Source organism: Nipponia nippon, unplaced genomic scaffold (genome assembly GCF_047370975.1).
Source record: "Nipponia nippon isolate SJK-2023a ecotype South Korea unplaced genomic scaffold, ASM4737097v1 scaffold_1, whole genome shotgun sequence".
NCBI classification, from domain to species: Eukaryota; Metazoa; Chordata; class Aves; order Pelecaniformes; family Threskiornithidae; genus Nipponia; species Nipponia nippon.
The window spans coordinates 23,683,591-23,709,527 of NW_028262290.1; the positions used below are offsets into that span (position 1 = coordinate 23,683,591).

Sequence of the window (25,937 nt, forward strand, 5' to 3'; positions counted from 1 at the left end):
ATAGAACAGTAAGAAATTTGTCAATCAATCATTCTTTATCCCCATTTAAAAATGCACAGTAAATACATTAAAACTGTTTAGTCTTTCTTAAACCAACACACACATATATATACAACGTCAACTATTTCCATACATGAGAGGTTCAATCCAAAAATCAATTCAAGTGGGAGTATTATCTAGTTGCTTTATTTGTTTTCTAAGTGAACAAGAAGGATATTTCTCTGTGTTAGCTGCATATGCCCTTCCAGGGGCTCTCTACCTGTATCATTACTAAGCAGTATTTTATAGGGCATACCAACAAAGCAGCTTGTCCAAGTTCTGTTTTGCTCTAATTTTACTAAAACTTTAGAGTTTTTAATGATGGCCTGAATTCAATCGTTAAGAAAAATGTGGCACACCATCATAAATTAAACAGCCCTAAGATTTACTCAGGTTATTTTATTAGAGAACAAAACTGTGTGCTTCATATTAAAAAGTCAATTCATTACATTTAGGTATTTCCCACAGAAAGTAACAGAATAATTCTACAGTAAACCACGGTCCCATTGATCTCCTGTTTAATTTGCTCCATTTATCATAATGGGCTTAAAAAGTTGGACAAAAAACCTGATCTAATTCATCAAAATTAACAGAAAGAATCCTGCTGTCTTTGATGATCAATCAACTTCTTGTAATACAACAGTCTTCTGCAAAAATGCATACCTGTGTGCCATGGTTAGTTTAAAAAGCACAGGCATTTCATGAAAAAGTAAATACACTCGTTCCCCACCACCAACACCTTAACTTGACCCAACAATCTTGCAGTTTTAGAGTTTATCACTAATTTATTCGTACGTACAATACTCACACAGGACTTCGTAATGAAAGCTCCCAAGCTATCTAATGCAATTTGCTAACTGATATTGAAGGAGTTGACGCAACTGGAATGAAACTTCAATTTAGTAAACGGAAATGCATAAACATATTGCCTCACATTAGAGCGTGTGTATTTCTAACGGTGAAAAGCAAATACTAAAACACTCAAGAGGAAATTAAAATGTACAAAGTAGGAAATTCATGGATGTTCACAAGGCTAGGAAAATGCCACTAACTAAAAGTATGCTTGAAATGCATTTTCCCGTGACTTGGCACACACCATTAAAAGAAACAGTCCTTCCAATTTATCTAAAAATCAACTCAGGATAACCAATAAAAGACACAATTCAACATCATCTAATCGACATGATAAAACACTCAAATAACTGTTCATACTTTCAGTTGACTTCTCATAAAAATATGTACTTACATTCTTAATTATTTCCTTTTGATTGCAAAAGGATCCAGTAGAGGCTTTATATTATCAGGTAAAGGCTTTATATTAAAAATTCTACTTGCCTTTTATGTGAGAATTGTTAGAAATATCAGACTGAACACATGTTCAATTCTAAGATTTTTGGAAAGCCTCCTTATTTAGGTAAGTACAGAAAGACAAGCCTTAACACAATTTATCAAACCCACCCTCAGACACAAGCAGGATGATGAGTTTTTCCTGCCAGCTTCCTACAGCATCACCATCCAGTTTCCTGCAGGAACTTAAAATCAAAGAAATCCTCCAATAAAAGCAGGTTGTTAAGACCTGATATTCCTAATATAAAAAATAATTAAATTACATTTTGGGGTGGTCCCTTTAAGTTAAAAGGCTGCAGAGTAACAATCATTTTTTGTTAAAATTCATTTTTAAAAAGGTCTGTTACTTTGGAAATGAAAATTAATACTCTGATAAGCAATTTCAATTTAATTAATAAACGATAAAATTTTTAAAAATAAATTATAGCAAAAGTTCAATTATGCAGGAGGTCTATGCTTTAGAAACTAAGAATTTGCAAGCAAAAATGAATTACCAGCAGAAGAGAAGAAGGAAGAAGCAGCTGAAATAAGGTGATGGGTTGCCAGGGAGGAAAGAGGAATGAGCAGTGAAGCTAAAAACTTAAGGAAGGCCTAGAGAGGAGAAAAGGAAGAGTGTTAAGGGGGAAAAAAGGAAATAAGCTTATTACTAAGCAAGTTACAAGTCAAGGAGAAACATGAAAAGAGTATCTGCAGATAAAATAAGCCAAGAAGATTAAAAAAAAAAGTCTAATAATCACACAGATACCAGGACGATCAGTTATCTCGCCAATCCAAGTGCTCTATTATCAGTGTAGACACAGGAGATCAGTAAAAAATTTGTTGTGTTATCAAAAATAAGACTTCTAAGGGGAGATGACAAAGTGTCATGATCTCCTTTGGCCACCTCTGGTCAAATAAGCAGAATTTAAAGATATTATGTACTTTTTAATGAAGTAATGATGTAAGTGCTCATGGCCTTGCCTTAAAAAGAAAAAAAAGGTACTAGATTCCATTGCCTGTGGGTTTCTGCTCAATGATTAATGGCTCTTCTGCTTTGATAAACACTTTTTTTGCCCATCAAAAGAAAAGAGGAAAGAAAAGGGAACAGAAAATCTTATCATTTACGCACTTTAGTACTTACTATATGTTAATGAGAACACAATTACAATAGTTTGTATACGCTAATTTTACACTATTAAAATACAATTATAGAAATTGAGATGTCTCTCTTGGCAGCAAGAATTAATGTTGGAAGTATTAACACTTAAGTTAAAAACAATATTCAATTATATTTTTTACACCTCTAAGCTTTGTAGCCAACCACTGTATCAAGCTACTTCACTGTTTACACAACTGCAGCGTACTGAAGGATTGACACTTAACATAAATCTCCAACTGCTACGGGAAGAGTGCTAATATGAAAAGGAAACAGAAATGTCAGAGAAAAGGTATGGACCTTAAGGTATTATTTTACATGGTATCAAATCCATGTTAGGAAAGAAAACAAGTTGAAGCACCACTAGAAAAAGCCTTTAAATACTACATTCTTAAAACAGAAAGTGACCTACTGCTGGCAAAGAAAAACTGTGTAGCCACGGGAAAACAACTAAATGAAACAGCCAGCCCTCTAGTTATAAGGCACTCATCCGGACGACCCTGCCTCTGAGGGATACAGAGCAGAGGGAGCATGTAAAACAAACAAAATTGAATTCTATTTTTCTATTTGGACTGATATGAGTAGAAAATTTGTAAGTGCAGTTACCTATTAGCACTATCATTTGCTGCTTGGATGTTGCTGTCTATTTGTAGGACTGTTTTATAATCAACGTATGCCTGTCGATACCGCTCCAGAGACTCATTTGCCATTGCTCGTCGTAGAAGTGGCTTAAGGGAAAATGGCTGAAGCTCCAGAGCTCTGGAGAAAACAAAAGAAAAATGCAGGATTGAAACAGAATAACTGAAATAATATTAATAAAATTATTTTATTATATATACAACTATACGTAACAACTTTTGTGATTTCAGATGGGCCTTACAGTAACATAACCAAGGAAAATGGGACCAAGTGGTTTATAGTAATATCCTAAATGACACGCAGTTATGAAATTGTTAGTGCTTTTAATACAACTTACTCTACTCAAATCCCTATCTTCCATCTGGAAAACTACTTTCATCACCAAGAAAAGATTAACATAATGGCAGCTGTTTAAGAGCAAAAGCTATTTTTCTTAAGTCATGCCTAGATCTATGGGGATTTCAACTATATGGTGCTTTTGCCTACATGATTTTTAGTTCTTCCTCCTTACATGGAGGTATGCACGTACAAAATACATTTAGTAAGATGTGAACATACACCTGTCTTTTTCTGGCTTTTAGGTTTTTGCCTGTATTTTGACTGTTTACTTGTCTGACTGTGTGCTTGGTCAACACTGGGCTCAACCCCTGACACTGTTCAGTCAGAACTCCTTCCAAACACCATGCGCTTTTCCAGCAATATGAAGAAGCAGTCCACAAAGGCTTTATTTATTAAATAAGGCTCCCAGTTGGGTCCTGAAAACCTCCAAGGGAATGTCCGCACATAATCTCTGGGCAACCTGCTGCAATGCCCCCCACTGTTCATGGGGGAAAGGTTTCTCCTAATACATAATCCAAACCTTGTCTGGTTCAATTTTCTGTTGTCTCTTGTCCTCCCACAATGCACTGCCAGAAAGAGCCAGGATCCATCCTCCGGATAATCTCCTCATAGGTACTGGCAGGCTGCTGTTAGGACCCCTGGAAGCCATGCTTTTCTAAGCTGAACAAAGCCAACTCCCTTGGCCTCTCCTCTCTAGGCAAGTGCTCCAGAGTTCACAACCCCCTCAGTGACACTTCACTGAACTCACTCCAGTTGATCACTATCTTTCTCGTACTGGGGAAGTCAAAAACTGACATAGTTAGCATAGATGTTGTCTAGCAAGTGCTGAGTTCAAGGCTTCGCTCAATCCACTGGCTATGCTCCTGTTTATAAACCCAGGAGGCTGTTGGCCTTCTTTGCCGTAACTTGGCTTTCCACCATTACTCCTCCTAAAGCTAGAGGAACAATGATTTCTAGAATAAACATTTCCAATTTCCATTTCATAAATATTGCCAACATTCCATTTCTCTTCATGTTGCTGAATGCATTTGAAAAATACAACAGCGCACAACATCATAGCCCCTACAAAACCGCTGCAAAAATGCTTGACATTCTGTAACTCAGAAGAATATTAATGCAATTTCAGGTTCCTAACATCAAGAATGAAGTAAAAAACACCCGTAAATAAATTCAGGGGAAGATGACACTGCCTGAAGAATAGTGGGAATAGAAAACTATGTTTCCAGGGTAGAATGCAAAGATAATACAGCCAGGGACCAAACCCCACCACAGTACTAAATAAAATAACATTAGTGCATACGAGCCCTATTTCACTCTCTGTAACAAGGCACTCCAAACCAGAGTCTTGAGACAAAGAGAGATCCAACAGAGGGTTTTTGATACAATTCTAAGCCCTAAATAGCTAAAACTTAATGAAAGATAAATGTTCAATACTTATTTTTGTATCATGAATATAAGCACTATACCATTTTTTACTTTGAAATCAAGTAACCTTCATAGATCCTTTACATTGTGTTGCCTAGAGAAGATTTAATTGACATTGCCTAATTCATGTGTGCTTGCAGTTCTGCTTCCCAGTCTCTTGAGTTATTTCTACCTCTTCTGTGTTCACTAAGCATCATGGGTCCTTGTGTATCCAGAAAATATGCGCAACATTAAGGACACTATCATTAAGTAGTAAGAAAATAAGCTTCCAATTGGTAATACAAAACCCAAAACTTCTGTATTAATGATTTCAGCTGAAGCCTTACATACTTCAAACCTCCTGAACAGAAAAATGTGATGGCTGTTAAGTATGCCATCTTGTTTTATCAGCCAGCTGTCTATGGTCCTGCATCTGCTTTAACAAAATATTGTTAACAAGTCCATTTTTTCAGATGACATTTTCAGAAAACTTTTCTGTCAGGTAGAATATACACAGTAAATCAAATATTTAATTAATACAAAGTTACATGCATACTTTATTTTTAGTTTTGGGTTTTTTAACAGTTGGGTTATGCTGTAAAAAACCCAACTGATTGATTAATATGATTTCTAACTGTCTTGGGATCCTTTTTTGCACCTTAAGCCTCAGTCTTACTAACCTATCTATGAAAATACAAAAAAAGACATCTAGAAATACAGTTATAGTTCAGTAGAAGGTAGTGTTTGGAAGTTATTGAAGGTGTCTAATCCTCTCTAACTCCTGCATCCTTAAAAGCCACAATAAGCAGAAAGGATTTTAGCACAATTCCTGAACAGCTGTAATTACTGTTTATAACTATGCCAAGTATATATTTAAAAAAAAACCCAAACCAAACCAACAAACCAAACACAGAACACACACATATAAACCATACACATACTGGAAAGCAATTTCCAACACTGTGATCAGCCTCTGGCTTAACAAAGCTTTTACATATAAGTTACTATAGAGCATCATTAAAGTAAGCCTGCTTTTATAATAAAAATTTTAACCCTGCTATTCATTTCTGTGTACACAAGAAGCCTAGCAACTGCCCTCGTGCAGTAAGACAGCAAGTTAAAAGTTACTCCTTCTTTAGGTTCCATGTGATTGTTTACATAACTGACAAAGATATCTGTCATCTGGACAGGAATCAGACTTTACTGAAGATTGTTCTAAGTCAAACTGCAATAACAGTCTACCAGTTAAAATGTTTAATCATCATCAGGAATGTTGTTGGTCTACATGGGAGGTTGCAATTTACCTGTTACAATCCTGAATGCAGTCACTACAGTTGCCTTCCTTGAGGTAACACGCTGCTCTGTTTGAGTACAAGATACTTAAATCATCTGGACTTTGTTCTCCTAAAAGAAGTTACAATTAAAATCAAAGACCATTACTAAAATGACATTCAAGAATTAAAGACTTTCATAGTGTAAGCTGCACTGCAGCGATGCAGTTTGCTGACAACGCAAAGCTGGAAGGAGCTTTCCTTTATCACGTCACCTAGAATATGTAATTATTCAAACACATAAATAAAAGCAAACAGCTCTGCTCCAAGGAAGTTAAAAGATTATTTCACTCCTCTTCCTATATTTTGTGTCACATCAATTATCGTCTACTGACAATGACAAAGAATTTACTGCACAGTAACGCCTGCCAAAAATCCAGGGATAGGCTAGGTTAGTTCATTTGTAGTTCCTTTAAATAATCTACACAATAATCCTGGATTTAAGTATAAGGTACCGCACTCACCTAGACCGATGACATAGTCAATTGCTTCTGAGTATTTGAGCACAGCTTCTCCAAACTGTCCGCTCTTAAATAACTCGTTTCCTTCGCTTTTCAGTTTTGCCGCAGTAGGAGGAAGTGAAGTGGAATTGCCGCCACCGGCCGACTGAGACCTTGCTCCATGCGATCGCGACACCGCAGCTTCAGGGCTTTCACCCTTTTGATCGCTGCGTAAATAGCCATTAACTTCACCTTCGCGGCCTGACAAATGCTTTTGCGGTTTTTTCTCCGACGTGCCTTTTTTCAGTCCGCTCTCGGTGGACTCCTTCTGCTTCTGTGTCTCTCTCTCCTCCGCCTTGCTGCCTTTGCTATGGAACTTTCTCTGCGCGCTGCCCATCGCGCCCGGCCCCGGCGCCGCCTCCCCGCGCACTGGCGCGCCGCTGCCTGCGAGGAAGTTAATGACGGAGTGAGCGCTTGCGTCATCAGGAGGAACCATCGTCCTGGCAAAGCAGGGGGGCACGCCCCAAGCGCGCGGTACCAAATCCTGCAGGCATCCTAATGTCACCAAGATCTATTTGCCTCAGAAAACAGTTCCAAGAACACACAAAAAAATCCTACTTACAAGTACCTTGCAGTTATTCCTGAGAAGGTATTACTGTGAAATCTCATTTCTCCTTGCTGGGCACACCGTAAACCCCGGTTCGGTGCTGTCAGAATGGTAGAGAGTTCACCTTGAAATTAACGCTCTCAATGCTGGCGAGTACACTTCGGTTTTGCACGACCAAATCAAAATGCTTGCATGTTAAAATTAGAACACAGAGCTAACAAACCGGTACTGTTGCACGCTTCAAAACTCTCCAAATACAACATAAAATAGGAGGGATAAAAGCTTATAAATCATTCTTGAAAAGGTTCCCTTTAAACATCACGTCAAAAAGCCTTTTATAGAGAATTCTGATCATTCCATTTTCATTACTATTTATTACTAATTTAATTAGAAAAACTCATACAATAAGGGTATCAGATATTAAGATATATAAATTCCTTATTCACCTGAATTCCTACCAGACTACCACACCACAGTATTCAAATACAGATTGCAGCAGAAAGCCCGACTCTTGATACTACCAGTCACGCAAAGGCAACTCTTGTGTTTTGGTACTATTAATTAAGATGCTGGGTTTTCCCTTAACTTCATGTCCAACAGAATTTTTTCATGCCTTCATATATCGGAGAGAGACTTCCAACTGACTCAAACTAAACTTCTGAAGTTGACTTAATATGGATGTACTCCAGGTTGTTCCAAATTGCAGAAATTATTTTTTTTAATGCACCAAATGTTACTGAAATCAAACTGAACAGGATGGGAAAGCATAAGATTTTTAAAAACAACAGAATCTCTAAAGCCTAATAGACAAAAGCTCCAACTGCATCCTTCCCAGCTGTGGTCTCTGTTTTGAAATGCCATGTTTAATAGTAAGTTCATACTCCACAGTGGGAACAATGATAGGATAAATCTATTCTACCCACACAGACATTTTTATAAAACTTAAAGTAAATTATTTTTATATGAGACTTCTATCCATCCACCAAACTTTGCAGTGCCAAATATGCCAAAACAGTTTAAAGTCTATTTGGTAGGGAGGATGAAGGTAGACGACTAGCTGGGCAGATGAATAAAGACAGTAGTACTATAATAATAATTTCCTTAGGATGCATGCTAAAATACTTTCATTTTACATCCACCAAAACAGAGAATTCTGTATATACCTTCTACTAAAAAAAAAAAAAGGAAAAAAACAATTTTAAAGGTCACAGACAAACGGGTGATAGGACAAGTTCTTAGAAAAAAATTCTACAGCAAAACACTCTTGAGGAGCACCCCAACTGCTAGAGACAAAGAGAAAGCAAGAAAGGCAGATAATGTGTGATGCGAATGTGAATGTCATTAATGCGAACATAATTTCCTGAACACAGGAGAAAATTTCCTGAAGATGAAGTGCACAGAACCAGTCCTGGATTAAACCGGAAGCATTTATAGCATTTGGAGTCCCCCTGCAAATAAGAATACTCATAATTAACTTGTTTAGCTGTCAGGTTATGTTAATTGCCTAAATATTTCTGGACTGAGTAAACACCATACACAAAATTGTACAGATATATTTCTCAAATCTAATTCTTACTGTCTTACCATTTCAGTGTTTATAACATAAACAATATTCCTCTTTTGGTCTCTACAGAGAAATGTATTCATGAATGCAGTATTCTGGGCTTTGCCTTAAAAAAAAAATAGTGCTTATGAAGTTTAAAAAAAAATACAAAAAAGTCTATAGATACATGATAAATTCCAAAGAAAAGTTAAAGAAAGGTACTGAAAAGTGTGGATAGGATTTTGACCAGAGTGACAACAAATACAAACTAGAAATAATTTTAATTGATGTTAGTACTAAAATAATGAACTTAAAATGGAAGGACTGTCATAAAACAAAAGCTACTGAATACTCCAAGAGGAGTATTAGAAGTATTTTTTTGTAATGGATGACACCATCCTTCATTTAAAATTAATTTCCAGCTACACAAAGTATTTATCTTCCAGAAACATGGCACAAAAAGAGCGGTGGCAGAATGAAAAGCAACATATCTCAGTTCAGTTCACAATTAATTCGCCTATTATGAAGCCAGGAAGCCAGGAAGCATTTTCAACTCTTTTATCCGCTACTAGCTACATATGAAGACAACTGATATGCTCCAAATCTCCACAGATTAATTTTTAATAATTTTAAATCATTTTTTGCTTTTGTGCCACACACGGTCAGCAAATATCTGTTTTGTATTACATGTTCTTGGTTTAGTTGATTGAGATTGTACCTGGATTGTTCTGAGCCAGAACATATAACGAACAGAGTTGTTAAATAACTCTGATCTCTGACTGCTTAGGAGCAGTCTTTGTTCATAAAGAATGAAAAAAGATTTACTGGTCAACATTTACACTGACACAGTAATTGAGAGGTTTTCTTAACTTCAGGATATGCCCTACAAATGCAATTCTAGAGTTAATTTTCAATGTTGTTTCTTTTAACATGATCTAAATTTTTGTATCGCTGGCTTGCAATAGAGCCTAAAAGCCACAGTAGCTTGGGCCCCATTGTGCTAGATGCTGTACAAATTAATTATAAATGAGAGCTCCTTCTTCAGAGAGTTTACAATTCTAAAAATCAAAAATAGCAAATGAACAAGCACACTGGAAAGAGGATCAAGGAATACAGAATAACTGTTCTATTGGATAGCAAGGTGGCCAAACGTCCTCATACAAGACCTCATCAATAAGGCTTCTAACCATAAGGAGAACAGACACAGTCACTTTTTCAAGGCTACAATGGCAAAGAAACTTCCTATTACAGTAAAATTCTGGTCACAGAGATTACTACAAATTAAGATTTAGATAGGTGCTAAATCATATCTGGCATAAAAGCCAAGTAAGCGAGGATACAGAGCAGCCAGTAAGCATTAACCAACGGGTAACATCTCACTTATCTCAGAGCCTCAGTGGCAGAGGAGAGCAGAAAGCAATACCAGGAATGACAAAAATACAGCAGCAAGCACAACTGATCGCTTGAGTAGGAAAGAGCTCTAATTGTCTCCTACCAAATACACTTTTCTTCTCAACAAATCAGAAACCTCAAAATGCAAAAATAAGACCCCACTCACTGTTCTCTGTGAAAAGCCATGAAACATTAACACATATGTTGAAGAATTATCTGTAACATCAAATAGAGAGAGACGTGCTGTAAACTTTAGCAATAACAGGTGGAGAAATACTAATTTTAAAGCTAACTTAGACTTTGTTTAAATGCACTTTCCTTTTTATGCATAAATATTTATTAAATTTCAGAACTGTTTACTACAATATTTTTTTAAATTATTGTAATAGATCAAGTAAATACCACACAATTCAGCAAATTTTTATGAGTTAAAAGGGGCTTTAAAAATATATATTTATTTTATTTATCTTTAAACTATATTTATCAGCTGAGATTGTAAGTTCTATAAACATGTCAAAATACCAGGTGCTTTGTCAAGTACGTACATAATTTTTAGTTTTTATAGTGCCTGAATACTAGTTTTTACAGTCTCTAGGATGTAAGCCATTTTCTGTTTCTATTGTACAAAAAGGATTTTATTTACTTTTGCTTTGAGATACACAGAAGATGAAGAGAGACCACAGTCTTTATTTAGACTGTTTTGTTGAAGGCTGAGAAATCAGCTCTTCAGAGCTAATTATAAATTTAGTAGGAATGCATGAGGCTTACCAACTAGAATGTGAAAAAAATGTGACTACATGACTAGACTACATGGACTACTGGACTGACTGTGAGTACCTGACTAGGTGTATCGAGAAGATGCTTAGTCTACTTATTGCTATTAGGTTCACAGAACATATCAGATCAGATGTATTCAATAACTGAACTGACTTTGTGTTTGTTTCCAGTTGTACTTTAAAACACAGAGTAATCTATGAAGATGCTTGCCTCCTAAATCTCAGAAGTACTTATTTATATCACACGAACACATGTTGACAGTCTTCCCTATGTTTAAAAGCCTAACCTTTCATCAACAGAATGGGAGTCTTCCTGTGGAGCTAGAAGGCATTTAGTCATCTGAATGCTCCCAACGGAAAGCAACCCCAAATTAACTAATATTTACGGCTAGGGACATGATCCATCCTTTCTTCCTGGGTTTTAGCTGCGGAGACTTAGTGGATACCTACTGATTTTGAAAAATGTATTTTCCTTAAATTTGTATGCAAATAGTGCATTATTAAATCACACGTGTACAGTCTAATATTCACAATTAAGTTGGAAAACCCACAGACTGATTTAATTTCAAGATAAAGAATTACGTAGGCCACGGAAAACACAAAAGCCACAGTTGTCATGCCACATTACCTTAAAGAACCAACAGAAAGGAGAAAGGGTGGAAGTCAACCCAGGGATGTTATTCTGTTGCAGGCTGGAGCCCAGACATGCAGCTGAAATCTAAAAGCAACCTGCCAGCGCAAGCCTCAGTAGCCCCTGCTGCCTCACTTCCTCCTACAAGTCATCTATTCGGATTATGCCAGTAGCTTCATCTCAGCAGTCTTGCAGTTAGTCACATACTAATCCATGAACGGGAGCTTGTAAAATACATATAGCACAAGAATTATATGTTGTTTATCTCTAATGTATACTTTTGGAGAACACAGACAATCTCTTCTATTAAAAACCTAAAGAAAAATTGATGGTTTTCAAAACAAACAACAACAAAAAAATCAAATTACATGCCACTTGATCGTTTTTACACCCTTTGATCCAATCAAGGAAGGAAAAATGCAGAAGAAAAATGTGACAGTGGGAAGGCAGGAGAGCTGTGTGAGAGAAAGAGCTAAGGAACACAAAATGTCCTCTAGCGCCACAAGAAGTTCCCAACTGGGTCCACATCAAAGGATAGGTATAAAATTACACAAGACACAGGGAAGTAGGTGATTTATAGCAACTATTTCCATCTGTCTCTGTTATACCCTTTCTAGAAATCATTCCAAAGATGTGTAATAAAACTGGATTCTAGATTTCACACTCAGACCTACTTTAAGTAGTGAATGTAATTTTAGTCTTCAAACAGGCAAAATTCCTTGCAAGCAAACATGGATGAATTCTGAGAATAAACATTGCAATATCAAAGGCAATGATTTTTTCCTCAGGTTAAAATTAAATAGGAAATGACATGACATTACTTTTATCGCCACCGCTTCTTTCACATTCTTCTGTATTTTCCCCTCTTTCTTCATCACCTTCTGAATCCTCTACATCTTGAATAAGTATTCTTTTTCCTTTGCCTTCAGTCTCAGATACAGGCTTTAAACCTTTCAGTTTCTTTTCAATCTCTAGCAGATTTTTCTGCAACAGAGAAAAAACAGCAATAGCAGAAGCCTATTTCTATAGGTATATAAATTGTAATTTATATACAGAAAATACATTCTGTTAAGTAATCCACATAAGATCCTGAAGAACTATCGAGATAAATGTTACCAATATAAAAGCAGAGAAAATAAACGTGACTTTTCCAAGAGTCAGTATCAAAACCAAGGTTAACGCTCAACTTCTGTCTCTTAGAAACTCAGAAGATATCACACAAATAAATAAGTACTTTTCTTGAATGAACTACTTAAGCAAAAAAAAAATTAAAAGGAAAAAAAGTAGATTGTACTATTGTGATATCTGGCATGGTTTACTCAGAAGAGACACGTGGAAAACAGGCTCTTTCCAGAGTCTCTGAAAAAGCCTAAAAACAGTTTATAAAAATTTATGCTATGGAGAATTTGGTGTCTGATGGGTATCTGATGGAGGAATGTAACTGACAGAACTAGAACCAAAAGAAACAACAACTTCTTGGCAGTAGCAGAAGGACACTGTTGAATGATGAAAAGGTTTGCTCCTCTTTTAAGAACTGCAAATTAGATGATCAAACAGCATCTCATTCCATAAACATTTTTTGATTACTCAAAAAAAAAAACCTCCAACTGCACTTTACACTTTCAGAGCAGAGTAAGACACACCCAACATTATGCACTATTCTGAATTTAATTCAATGCTGTACAAGGAAGTGCCATTTCAGTACTCACTTCCTCAAGAAAAAGATAAAACACGGACAGGAACAAGCAAAGATTCATGTGGACAAAGTACCTTGAAGAATTCCAGTTACTGACAAGCAATTTACCTTTATTTTAGTGACTCTGCGCATAAACATTCACTCTGCATGTGTTCCATACATTCATATTTAGCCCAAGAGGGTTTTGAGGATTCTCCAAGCAAAGAGCAACTCCAAAAATGCCCTGCCAAGCACTCTGTCACCTCTAAATGTCTCCGCCAAGGCATAATAGCTGGCACAGATAAGGACAAAGTACAGACATCTGCTTTCAGCTACAGAAGCATTGCTCAGCAAAGCTACTAATGTATTTGGATCTCTCAAGAGTGTACTCAAAATAAGTAACTTATGTATGGTATTACAAGAAGTCTCAGCACAACCTATTTGATAATCCTTTCACAAAGACTGTTGTGGAGTTTGTCAACACAGACTCACAAGCTATTTAGTGGTTCAGTCTTAGGAAAAAACCCCAAAAGCTCTTTTAGAACTCAATTCTAGAGAGATAGGTATTTAAAAAGAAAGAATGGGGAGGGAGGGAAAAAGCAGACAGGTTGATTCCGTGGTTGGTGTGAAACTCAGGAACTATCTGGACAGGAATCTAGCCCCAACAACACCCTAAAAGGGATGAATGCTGTATGTGGCGAGTTTGACATAAGAGGCTTGGACCTCTCCCACTGGTGCAAGCAATAGCAGTGATCAAATAACTCCACAGAAAGAAGTAGCAATCAGCAAGCTGCTAGCAGCTCAAAATGTGCCAACAATAACAGCTGAACAGAATTCAGGTGATGAGGCAATTGCACAGCATCCAGAAGTCATATGAGAAAATTGGGAGGGTAGCAGTATGATGGACTCCTAATTAACAAGCAAAGAACAGGTTAGTATCAGAACTGAAGATTCTCCAGACACGTAGAGTCCAACTGCAAGGACTGGGTTCTAACCCACAAAACACCCCTAAGAAAATACCAATGAAATGACACGAACCAATCCTCTCCTAAACAGCTGAAGTAATAGTAGTACAAGAACCACATCCTGACCTTGAGTTTCCAAAGAAAGCATCTGGCTTTCTTAGATCCAAAATTGGCTAAGAAGGGTCCAGATTCATCAGAGGTATGAAAGGTTTTTCATTCTAGCCTGGAGGTGAGAAATCACACTGAAGTGAGGACAGAACCCAGGTCCTCTCCTTTTGGGTTAACTTTACCACTACAACAATAAAAGCTTGGCATCTCTTTTGAATTTTTCTTGTGAATTATGTGTCAAACTTAAATACACCTATCCGAATGGATCTTTTTGAGAGAAATTTCTAAATAACTTTGATCAGCTAAGACACTAATACTGTAAGCACGTTCAGCAGCAAAATTTTAGGCACCTAAATTACATTAATAGAGATGACTTGAGTGCCTACAGGTTCTCACAATTAAGTAGTGAACAGAAGATCTGGTCACATTCAAATAACTAATTTCCACCACCTATATGGTCTTGGGAAGTCATATTCAACTCGTTTATCTTTACCTTAGCTATAGCGTTTTCTGGTTCAATACATAATACTTTGTTCAGATCTTCTATAGCTGTCTGGTAATTCTGCAGCTGATTGTGTACAGTGGCACGGCGCATCAGAGCTACAAAGGAATAAAGTATATTATTTATGTATTTAAAGCATAAAGCAGATAACAATACACTATTTTTTCTAGACATATTAAGTGTAAAACAGCTTTTTAAGATTCTGCATTTACTTCATAATGACTCTGTATTAGTAATTGTTCTCTTGATCATTTTTAACGATGCAATTACATATGACACCTTCTGGGATAGCGATTGTGAATTGTGAAGCATTTTTTCATAGTTTTCCAATTTTCCTCCTCCTCCCATGCAAATATAGTTAGCTACCTTCAAGCTCTTGCCTTCAGAAAGGATTAAATCAGCAACTTTCATTGTCTTCATGTCACTTTTAAGGTAATTAATACTTCACTCTGGGTATTATGGAAACAATGCACTGCACAAATACAGAGGGCTTATAGTCATCATATAAAAAACAAGAGTTAGCCCCATGCTACTGCATAAGAACATGCATTACAGATCAACAGGATGGACTTCCCTGACCCCAAAAATACTGTTAAAACTACTTTGGGGAGCTACTCCGTTTCCTTCTTTATACTTGGACTTGATCTAAAGCTTAATGAAGTCAACTAACAACATGAACGGATAGGTACCATTTTATTTGCTAGAAATAAAATAATACATAGAAGGGCAAGTTTATGTTCTACTTTACCTTTTACGTTGCCAGGTTCCATACCGAGTACCTTCTCACAATCCTGCAAAGCACTGTCCCAGTCCTTAAGTTTGATTTCTGCTTGAGCTTTGTTATTATATGCAGCTGCAGTGGGTATTACTGATATACTCCTGAAAAAAGGGGGTATTGACCATGGTAGGCTCATAGTTAGAAAACCTGAATGTAGAAACACTTCACTATTGAAAGCTAAAAACAGTATTATAACAACATTAGTACTGATATTCTAACCACAATAGTGGTTAGAAACATCTTTCTGCAAGACTAGAGGCAACCATCCACCAACTAGATTTACCATCTTCAGAGGTCTGTTGCTTGCCAGGGCTTAGATCTGAGATGTTGCAGAGAAGATGCCATGGCTCATCTGTCCCTTAAACTATTACCTCTTGCTGCCATCCATGTAGACTCGAATGAAACTGCCAAATGAAACCTTCAGAGTTTCAAGAGTAACTACAGAGTTCTGGAGGCTATGATGAAGAGCATGGGGGCCCACATGGGCTTCTCCTTGATCTTGCTTGTAAAAGGAGAAGACTCAGGTAGCAGTGAATGAATTGTCCAGGTCAATGTCTGGCTGCGTGGCTGGTATTGTAGGCACAGCTGTAGCTTCTATAACAGGATGATCTCTGAGGAACAAGGACAACTGGGATCCATATGACAAACTGGGGCAAGGCAATCTTTACCGACACCCTTGCTAACCTAGCAAGGAGGACTCTAAACTATGTTCACGGGGAAGAGGGGGCAGCAGGGAAGTGCCGGGGGACAACATACTGGAAGAGACTCACACTTTCTTTGTGAAAAAAGCATGACTGGAGGACCATCTCAAGTGCTTGTGCACAAATGCACAAAGCATGGGAAACAAAAAAGAAGAATAAAAGGTCTGTGCAGCTATGATCTCAGTGAGATAACAGAGATATGGTGGGATAGTTTGCATGGCTGGAGTGCTGTGATGGACACATGCAGGCTCTTTAGAAAGACTACAAGGTAAGGAGGAGGAGATGCATTCTAGTCTAAGCAGTGATTAAATGTATGAAGGTTTGTCTTGGAACAGGCAAGAGACTGACAAGCCAGTCAAGAGAACTGATGGGTAAAAATAAGACATCAGACTGACATGGTGACATCGTGATAAGCACCTGCTTCAGACTGCCCGATGAAGAAGAGCAAGCAGATGAAGTCTTTTTTTCAGGCAACCAGAGGAGGCCTCACAATTACAGGCTCTGGTTCCCATGGGGGACCTGAACCACTCTGGTATCTGCTGGAAGGGCAAAATGACAAGGCACAAGAAATCTATGAGACTTCTGGATCATATCGAAGACAACTTTTTGACACAGTCAACAAGCTGATGAGGGGGAATGCTCTGCTGGAATTGTTACTCACAATCAAGAACTGGTTGGGAATGCAAAAGATGACGACAGCTTTGGCTGCAGCACCCATGAGATGGTAGAGTTTAAGATTCTGGGAGAAAAGACCAAGATGAACACTAGCATTATAGCCCTGGACTTCAGAAGGCAAGATTTTAGCCTGTTCAGGAATCTGCTTGGCAGCATTACAGGGAGAATGCCCTGTAGGGCAAAGAGTGCCAGGAGAGCTGGTTCATCTTCAAGGACAGCTGCCTCAAAGCACAAGAATGATCCTTTCCAATGTGCAGGAAGTCAAGCACGCATAGAAGGGAGAACAGAGAACTCTTGACTGAGCTCAAAGACAAAAAATAAATACACAGCAGATGGCAGTGGTGATGGGCTACCTAGGAAGAATATAGAGACACTGGCTAAGTGCAAGTGATGGAATTAATAAAGCAAAAGCTCAGCTGAAGTTGAAACTAGAAAAGGGATGTGAGGAGCAACAAGAAAAGTTTTTTGTTTGGTTTTATTTTTTTTTAAAGGTTTATCAGCAGCAAAACAAAGATTAAGGAAACTGTGGGCCACTGGTCAATGCAGCAGAGGACCTAGTGACAAAGGACACAGAAAAGTCTGAGATACTTAGTGGCATCTTTGCTTCAGTCTTCATTGGTCAGGTTTTCCCTCAGGCTTCCCAGGTGCCTGAGTCTAGAGGCAGATTCTGTAGGAATGAAGCAGTACCCACAATAGAGGAAGATAAAAGTTAAGAAACACTTAAGAAAAGAGGATATACATGAGTCCCAGATGGGGTGTTCAGGAAGGTGGCTAATGTTACTACAAGACTGCTCTATATAATCTTTGAAAAGTCATGGTGATTGGGAGAGGTGACTTATAAAGGCTAACATCACATATATCTTCAACAACAGCAAGGTGGAGGACCTGGGAAACTACAGGCTGGTCAGCCTAATGTCAGTTCTCAAAAAGATTATGAAGCAAGTTGTCCTGGATTCCTGTCCAGGCACACAAAGTGTAAGAAGGTGACTGGCAACAGCTAGCATGGATTTACCAAAGGCAAATCACGCCAAGACCAACCTGATAGCTTTCTTTGCTGAGTGGGTCAGTAAAGGAAGGAAGAACAGAGGATGTTGCCTACCTTGACTGTAGCAAAGCCTCTGATGTGATCTCCCATAGTATTCTTACGGCCAAATAGGTAAAACATGGACTAGATAAGTGGACAATAAGGCAGACAGAAAACTGACCGGACTGCTGGGCTCCAAGAATTGAAGCATACAAAGTCCAACTGGTGACCAGTTACTAGTGGCCTCCCTTTGGGATCAAGTTTTTAACATCTTTATCAGGGGGGTATAAGGTGGAACAGAAGGCACCCCCAGGAAGTTTGTCAATGATACAAAGCTGGGGGGGAACAGTCAATAATACACTGGACAGCTGAACTCCAGTCAAAGGGACCTTAACCGGCCAGAGGAATGGGCTGGCAGACTTCTCAGGAAGTTCACAAAAGGCAAGCACAAAATTCTGCACCTGAAACAGAGTAACTCCAGCAACAGTACAGGCTGGGTGCCAACTAGCTAGAAAGCAGCTTTGCAGGAAATGACCTGAGGGCTCTGGTGGACAACAAACTGAACAGGAGTTAACGGTGTGCTCTCAAGGCAAATTAGGCATACTACATGCTGGGCCATATTAGCAAGAGTGTAGCCAGGAGGTCGACAGAAGTGGTTCTTCCCCTGTCTTCAGCACCTATGAGACAACAGGTGGAGTACTCGTGTTCAGTCTGAGGCTCTCCTGCACACAAAAGGCACCAACAAACTGGAGTGAGTCCAACGCGTCACCAGGATAGTTAGGGGGCTGGACTACACGCAGTACTTATGAGTCTGAAATAACTAGGTTTGTTCAGCCAGAAGTGAAGGCACAGGGGAGGTCTTGCAGCTGTTTTCAGTTACCTAATGGGAAGGTATGGAGAAGACAGAGCCACATCCTTCGCAGATGTGCGCGCTGATAGGACAAAAGGCAACAGACACAAGTCGCAAAAAAAAGGAATTTCTGATGACGTTTTAGGAGAAAAAATTTACTGTGGGGGCAGTTAAACACTGCAACAGGCTGCCCAGAGAGGTTGTGAAATCTCCATCCTTGGAGATATGCAAAACTTAATTGAACAAAGCCCTGAGTAACCTCATCTAACTTGGCCCTGCTTTGAGAGGTGGTTTGCACAAAAAACCATTCAGAGGTTGCTTCCAACCTAAATTATTCTATGATTTTGCAGTATAACTGAAATTACTAAGCAGAGTGATTTCACTAGAGGTATGCAGAAAAATAGGCAAGATCCATTTATTTTAAAATCACATCAGCATAATAGAACTATGTCAGAGCATGCCCTCTGCAGAAGTTTTGAATCTCTTTAGAAATGAGAGGTTTAGAAATGAGGTTTAAGGTTTTCTATAAACTAGAAAGTACTCTCTATGTTCAGCTTAGAATAGTAGGCCTCATTACAAGACAAACAGAATGAATAACTGTACCCTGATTATTTTTATATAGAACTCTACTCTTTTTCCCTTTTTAGCCACACACAAATAACCCCTTCAGGCTATTATCAATTCACTCAAAAATATGTTTTATTTATATATTTCTAAATGTAAGAAAATAGGAATTTTCAGACGGTATTAGAAAAGTGCCCAGTTAGAACAGTATGCAGTGTCAGTATCATGTATGTCAGAAGGTACACAGTGCCCCATGGGCGTCGAACATGGAAAGACTCTCCATTAGGAAGGATTCTGCCCATCCTTATTAATTAATACTTTATTTATGCCCCAAAACCAGAGATTTTTACTTATTTTTATATTATGGATTTGTATTTTACTTTTTTATATATGAAATACAGCTATGGATGTTTTCTATATTCATGTTCACATATTAAAAAAAACATTTTTTAACGTTAAGATGTTAAGGCTGCAAGTCAAGAACAAAAAAATACACATCCAATGCCTCAGTTTAAACAGCCTGTGCACTATGAATATCAATACCTTCGTGTACATATATACATCAACAATCTCCAGGTAAATTTTCATAAGCTGTTCTACAAAACCCTGCCTCCTTCTGTGACAGTATTAGTGCTTCCTAAACGTAAATCTGTTCAATATTTATTTTATTGCTATTGCACACAATTTATTCCTATTCATTATTTTCTCCATACGTGTCTGCACTGACCACAAACACATTAACTTCCTCATAATTTTTTTTTAGAATATCCCACTATAACATCATAGCCCATGAATTATCTTAACACTTCATCTCACAGTAGTGCCATATCATCACCCTCAGTTTACACTGGTAATTAATACACCAAGATTCCCATATGCTCTCAATTTCTAAGTGACAACTTTGACACTTCTAGGACTTGTGGTTTTTTAAAGTCCTTATAATTTCAAAGCACAGAGTTAAACACAGAATTGAGTCTCCTTTAACGTTAGTTTAATGTGCGGGCAGTCAGCACTTTTGCAAGTCAGACCTCTAGTGTCTCAAGATGGGTAATCTGCAAATGAGAAACAGATGTTGGTCTCATATGAAAATCCTCGTTTGTATAAATGGCATCATGTTCGAACACTGAAAGAGGTAGAGAAAAAATCTAGTTCTCCCAAGGTAGCATTCAAATACCTTAACTGAAACACTATCCTTCTCTTCTTGTTGCGCTCAATTCTATTCGCCTTGAACTTTTCTACTTTTGAAGCAAATACAACAAAGGTTGTATACCAACAACCTCTATTTATATAAATAAAGCCAAAGTCTGAATGTAGTCCACTGGGCACTAAATAAGGCGAGCACCCTGTAAGAGTCTCGTATTTTTTAAATCCAGTGTTTATATCCTATTCTTCTGGATTGCTACTAATTACAGACAGTGTTATGATGAAGCCGCACACAACGATTTTTCTTTCTCCTAAGAAGAGATTATTAAATCAATGTTACTTATTAACAATTGAGACAATCCTACCAATATGATTAATTAGAATTCATTTGTAATTTAGTTTCTCAACACACTAGTTATCCTTTCATTTTTGTACATTTGCCCTTGAATCTCAACAGTTTTGAAAAATCTGAAGAACTTTCTGACACTTGCAGATTGCATCCCACCACTATTTATCCACTTCTCTTCCTGATAAATAAAAATTAATATCAGGATGCAACAGTGCTTTAAGTACTCTTCTGTCAAATCTTTTTGCCCTTTTGAAAATAATCTAATTGTCACTAGTTGCTTTAATTACATTGCTCTAAAAGTAATATCCACAAGTAACAGTCATTAAAATAAAAGAATACAATGGTATTTACTCACCTACTGTAATATGTCACTGCTTCCACATAATCCCCAATGGCAAAGGCTTCATTGCCCTTTTCTTTTTCACGAGTAGCAATAAAAATCTTCTCTTTCTCTGTCATGCCTAGAAAAAATATTTGTACATAACAACAAACAGCTTTCACAGCTGCAATCAAAACATTGTCAGCTAAAATAGTTTGAATGTCATAATCTGTATATTATTTTTTAAAATAATATGGCTTACTAAAAGACAATTTGTGGTTTTTTTCTTTAACAAGAACCTAAATCCTTCTGATATGCATACAATTCAGAATGCAAGATGAAAGTGGTTGGCTAACCCCTACCATTGATTTATAATAGCAGAAGTATGCTTTATTTCTTCACCTAGTGCCTCAACCTAAACACAACATAAATATTTTAACTGATTGTTAACACTAAGACTAGAATTTTTTCAAATACAGCTTCAGTTAACCTCCTAAGTACTTTTAGCATCTCTAGAGGCTGAAAAATAGATAAAGACACTTTTACCTCTATAAATTGCTTCTTCAATTTGTATTCACACTCTACAACACAGTATTACAATTAAAGAAAAATTATATGTTTCTAAGACATTACCAGTTGTGTCTATTTTCTTTTCAATAATAGGTATACTTGGCCTGCTAAAGAGTCTTGCTTTTGAGTTATTTTCTTCACAGCCTTCATCAATTTTAGAACACTCCTTTTCCACATCGAACCTTAAATTAATAAAAATAACAAATTCAATAATGTGCATAGCAAGACTCCTCTACTAATAGAAAAGCATACTATATTTTCATTATAAACCAAAGGAAAAGAGACATAAAGGCTGTGTTCAGCTATCTACAACTAGTTAGGAAAAAGATGTTTAGTCTTATCTCCTTTCTGTGTGTTGTGGGGGTTTTTTTTGTGTGTGTGTGTGCTTCTCCTGCTTAAACATTACCTCCCCTCTTCCTCCTCCCTTCTGGCTAAAACCAAACCAAGAAAATGTCTGCCTCACCTCCTCGCCATCCCCCCCAAAAAAGACAAGTAGAATTTAAGAAACTGTACCACCAGGCTCAATCCCAGCCCTATCAATAATCTCTATTAACCTTTGCCAAGATACCTAAGAAACAAGTTCAAAGCAATTAATACTGTAAAGGTGAGAGAGATTTCAAAATAGTCTCAGACACTTCCACGGCTACTCTGAAGCAGATTTTGAAAACAGCGTTTAGGAATTTCCATCAAAGAAGTATTGCTGCCATAGTCCTATAAACAAATACAGTAATAACCAATTCCTATATTATCTAGAAACACTACACTGGCTGCTTTTCTGTTTAGGACTTAATGAAAAATATCCTTTGATTTCCACAATAATCTTGACAATATGAATAATTTCTATCTGAAATAGACAGACAATTTTGAGAATTTATCCAATTCAAAACCTTTTCAGGTAAGACTAATTGTTCTCCACTTTGATGCTGATCTTTTGCTCCCTTACTTTTACTTATTTATAATAAATTAATGATATTTCAAAATAGGTGCCTTTAAAATATGAAGTGAAACTTTTTTGTTCAGGACTTGCCTAAACAATTATTTGAAGGTTTTGAAATTATCTTCAAAACGTTTTGAAAATAAGATACGCTTCAAAGTGGAAAATTTCTTTTTCAGTATACTTATATTATCCAAAACAAATACATTACATGGGAAAAAAAATCACCAGCTGTAGTATTATCAGCATGCTAAAGCTCTTAAAGATTAAGCACATAAAACTGCAAGCAAAATCCTAAAATGATTACTTTAAATGATACAGAGGAAGGAGGGATGAAAGAATAAATTGTTGCAGAAGTTACTTTGATAACCAATTTTGTTTGTCCACACTTGAGCAGAAGACCACAATTTCTGAAACATACATGCATGAAAATAACTGATATGCACAGCTATTTGTAAGAACAGCGTCTTATGCAGACAGGGTTTTTGTCGTGGTTTTGGGATGGAGTGAGACATTAAGAGTTTCATTACCCAAACCCCACAGTCTCTAGATTTAGCTCCCCATCTACAGCACTGGAAACTTGTGCCTTCTCACTCTGATTCTACAGCATCATATTCCAGATTTAAGGAGCTAGAGAGAAGTTGCTACAATGCAAAACACAGAAGTACGTGCATTTTCCCCTCCGTGTTCAACGATTTGGAAGCATCAATCTGTCACGTAACCTGGGAGGGTAATATGCCACCATTACATGATGCAGACAGTGTCTTTCTATCAGGGCTCCATCCACCCTAGAAATAGTCAGTTACTGTCTAAACGTCTGATTATGTGTAATTGCATCTGATGTACGTGCCTCAAGCTCATTCTTTGTGGTCAGCAGGGCTCAGTGGAGGAATAACGATTCATCAATTCTGTTTTTAATTTAGAATTGTGACTTTAGATACACAGAAGATCAAATTTATAAGCCCAGGTTAAACAATCCTAGAAGTGCTTTCAAAAAAACCTGCTAGATTAAGCTAATTTTAATCCTTTGGTGTTACGTACCTCCATAGATTTTCTCTCTTAGATGTTGAAAGGAAAAATGAAATCTGAAACAAAACCACTTTTTATTTGTATTTTCTGCCAACTTGCTGTATTTCATGCAGCTTGAACAAAAGTATAGACTAAATTGTTTTCAGCTGTTAGCACCACAATGCATCATTTGCATTTTAATACAACATTTATTATGGAAAATCTAAGTTTCACTGAAGTGTTATAATTCCCTGAAATGTTGGCCTTAATACTAGGTTTCTGGAAAATACTTTAAAAAAACAACATTTAATAATGTTCCATTATTAAACAAATACATAAGATTTAATAAAAACTTAAATATAAAGGATTTAACATACTTGTCCCATTCACTGTAATCCCGTGGTATGTTTTTCTTGTTTCTTTGTTTGTTTTGTAATTTTGTGTTCTGAAAGAGAAACAGTCAGCCTGTAAGACAATTTTTTAAAGTGGAAATTCACAGCCTTTTTTTGTTTTGTTTTCTTTCTGCAATACATATTCCTAGTAACTAACACTATTCATGACTAATCTTAGCATAGTCTTGAAAACTTAATTCATCTTGCTTTAAAGAAAATCTTTATGTATTTGACATATCGTTGTAATCTGAGGAGCTCTTCAGTCTTACACTTTCCACTGCCCTGTTACGTGTCACAGAGGCACTGAATAAAACTTTCAGATGCAAGACTGCTCTTCCTATTTAGTATCTTGTGCTGCCATCTTCCAAACCATCCTTTCAACGCAACAAGGGAGAACTCAGTCTTGGGAAACCTCAGCCTTGTGATGCGGTGCTTGGCACTGAGATTGAATCAGTAACCTCGTTTTAGGCTTGCCATTCCCAAAGAATGCAATGCACAGATTCTGATAGTCCCTGGAACACTCACAACAAACTTAGAAATGAAAAATTTGTTTGACTTCAAAATAGTGCCTGTACTTCTTTTGACTATTTCACGCTCCAGTCAAGCTAATTCCCAAGATGATTTACACCCATTTTAGCTTTTAGACAAGCTCCATCGTTGAGATTTGCCTTAACTAAAATTTATCCTTAGGACCTTCCTGCAACAATCAGTCCCAATAACAAACTTGACTGATTTGTGTTGCAACCCATCTCCTACACTAATGGAACCTATTTCCATAGCTGGCACCTTTAGCATCTCTTCTGCCTCTGTCATGAGACTGTATTTCTGATATGTCCCTCCCTGCTTGTTGACTTCAACAATACTTAATAGCAAGGTGTGGTTCCAAACAGGTATACCACAGTGGAACAGCCATTTCAAAATATTCCCCATCTACGCTGTCCTGGCTGTTCAGCCCTCCTCTTACCTTGCAATCCATCACTCACTGAGTTAGACCAATGTAATTGTTTGCAGAGTTGCAGATTTACAATTATCTGGGTTCAAACAAATAATTTGATAGAGATCACAGTACAATCCCTAAATATCTGTACCAGTTCAATTGAGCATGTGATAAACTGGACCAAAGAAACAAGCAGCAACCTCTTGAACTAGCTTTACCAGTGGTGACACTGTAACAAGGAAATACTTCTGCAGTTGGATGTAAACACCCCAATTTACATAATGCAAATGTGACCCTTCCTGTAAACACTTCTGACTATCTATAATGTTACGTTACACAAACTTTTATAGTATATAACTTCAGAATTACTCTTAATGTTCTCAGTCTTTCCAGAAGCTAGACAAAATGACAAATACATTTAGTGATCAGCGCATGTTTGGAGGAGGTAACTCCTAAATATGGCTTCCTGACATACGACTAATCATTATGTACGTATCCTGGTGTACATTACAAACTTACTTTTATAATTTAATAAATATAAAATCTTTTTTCCAAACCAGAAGTACTTAACTTAAATGAGCACAGAAACAGTGAAACTCTCAGAAGAAAACTCATAAGGTATTTACACTAATGCAACTTTACTTTAGGGAGAGAACTACAGCATGTCCTTTTAAGGAATAAGGAAGAAGTGTTGACTCAAAAATGCGCAATTTTTAAAATTGTAGATCTTATATTCTTCGGACCATTGTAACCAAGTTGCAGCTCCATCAGAGTCAGGAATTTCTCAATCAGTAATATTTCAGAGCATCTCCTCCAAGAG

General features: G+C 37.2%; 1 protein-coding gene across 8 annotated transcripts in view; it reads right to left on the reverse strand.

Annotated features, from left to right (window-relative positions):
• SPAG1 (sperm associated antigen 1) overlaps window positions 1-25,937 on the reverse strand; it is a 46,389-nt gene that overhangs the window by 11,450 nt on the left and 9,002 nt on the right. For 7 of the 8 annotated variants that reach the window (XM_087748911.1, XM_087748919.1, XM_087748939.1 and 4 more), the window contains 9 exons: window positions 24,166-24,233; window positions 21,910-22,028; window positions 21,313-21,418; window positions 15,622-15,752; window positions 14,865-14,971; window positions 12,445-12,607; window positions 6,699-7,118; window positions 6,208-6,307; window positions 3,128-3,280 (listed from right to left, as the gene is read on the reverse strand). In XM_087748911.1, the coding sequence (XP_087605037.1) occupies window positions 3,128-3,280; window positions 6,208-6,307; window positions 6,699-7,118; window positions 12,445-12,607; window positions 14,865-14,971; window positions 15,622-15,752; window positions 21,313-21,418; window positions 21,910-22,028; window positions 24,166-24,233 (1,367 nt within the window). Of the gene's footprint in view, window positions 1-3,127; window positions 3,281-6,207; window positions 6,308-6,698; window positions 7,119-12,444; window positions 12,608-14,864; window positions 14,972-15,621; window positions 15,753-21,312; window positions 21,419-21,909; window positions 22,029-23,821; window positions 23,866-24,165; window positions 24,234-25,937 lie in introns of all 8 variants that reach the window. The other variant, XM_087748967.1, reaches the window with a different exon arrangement.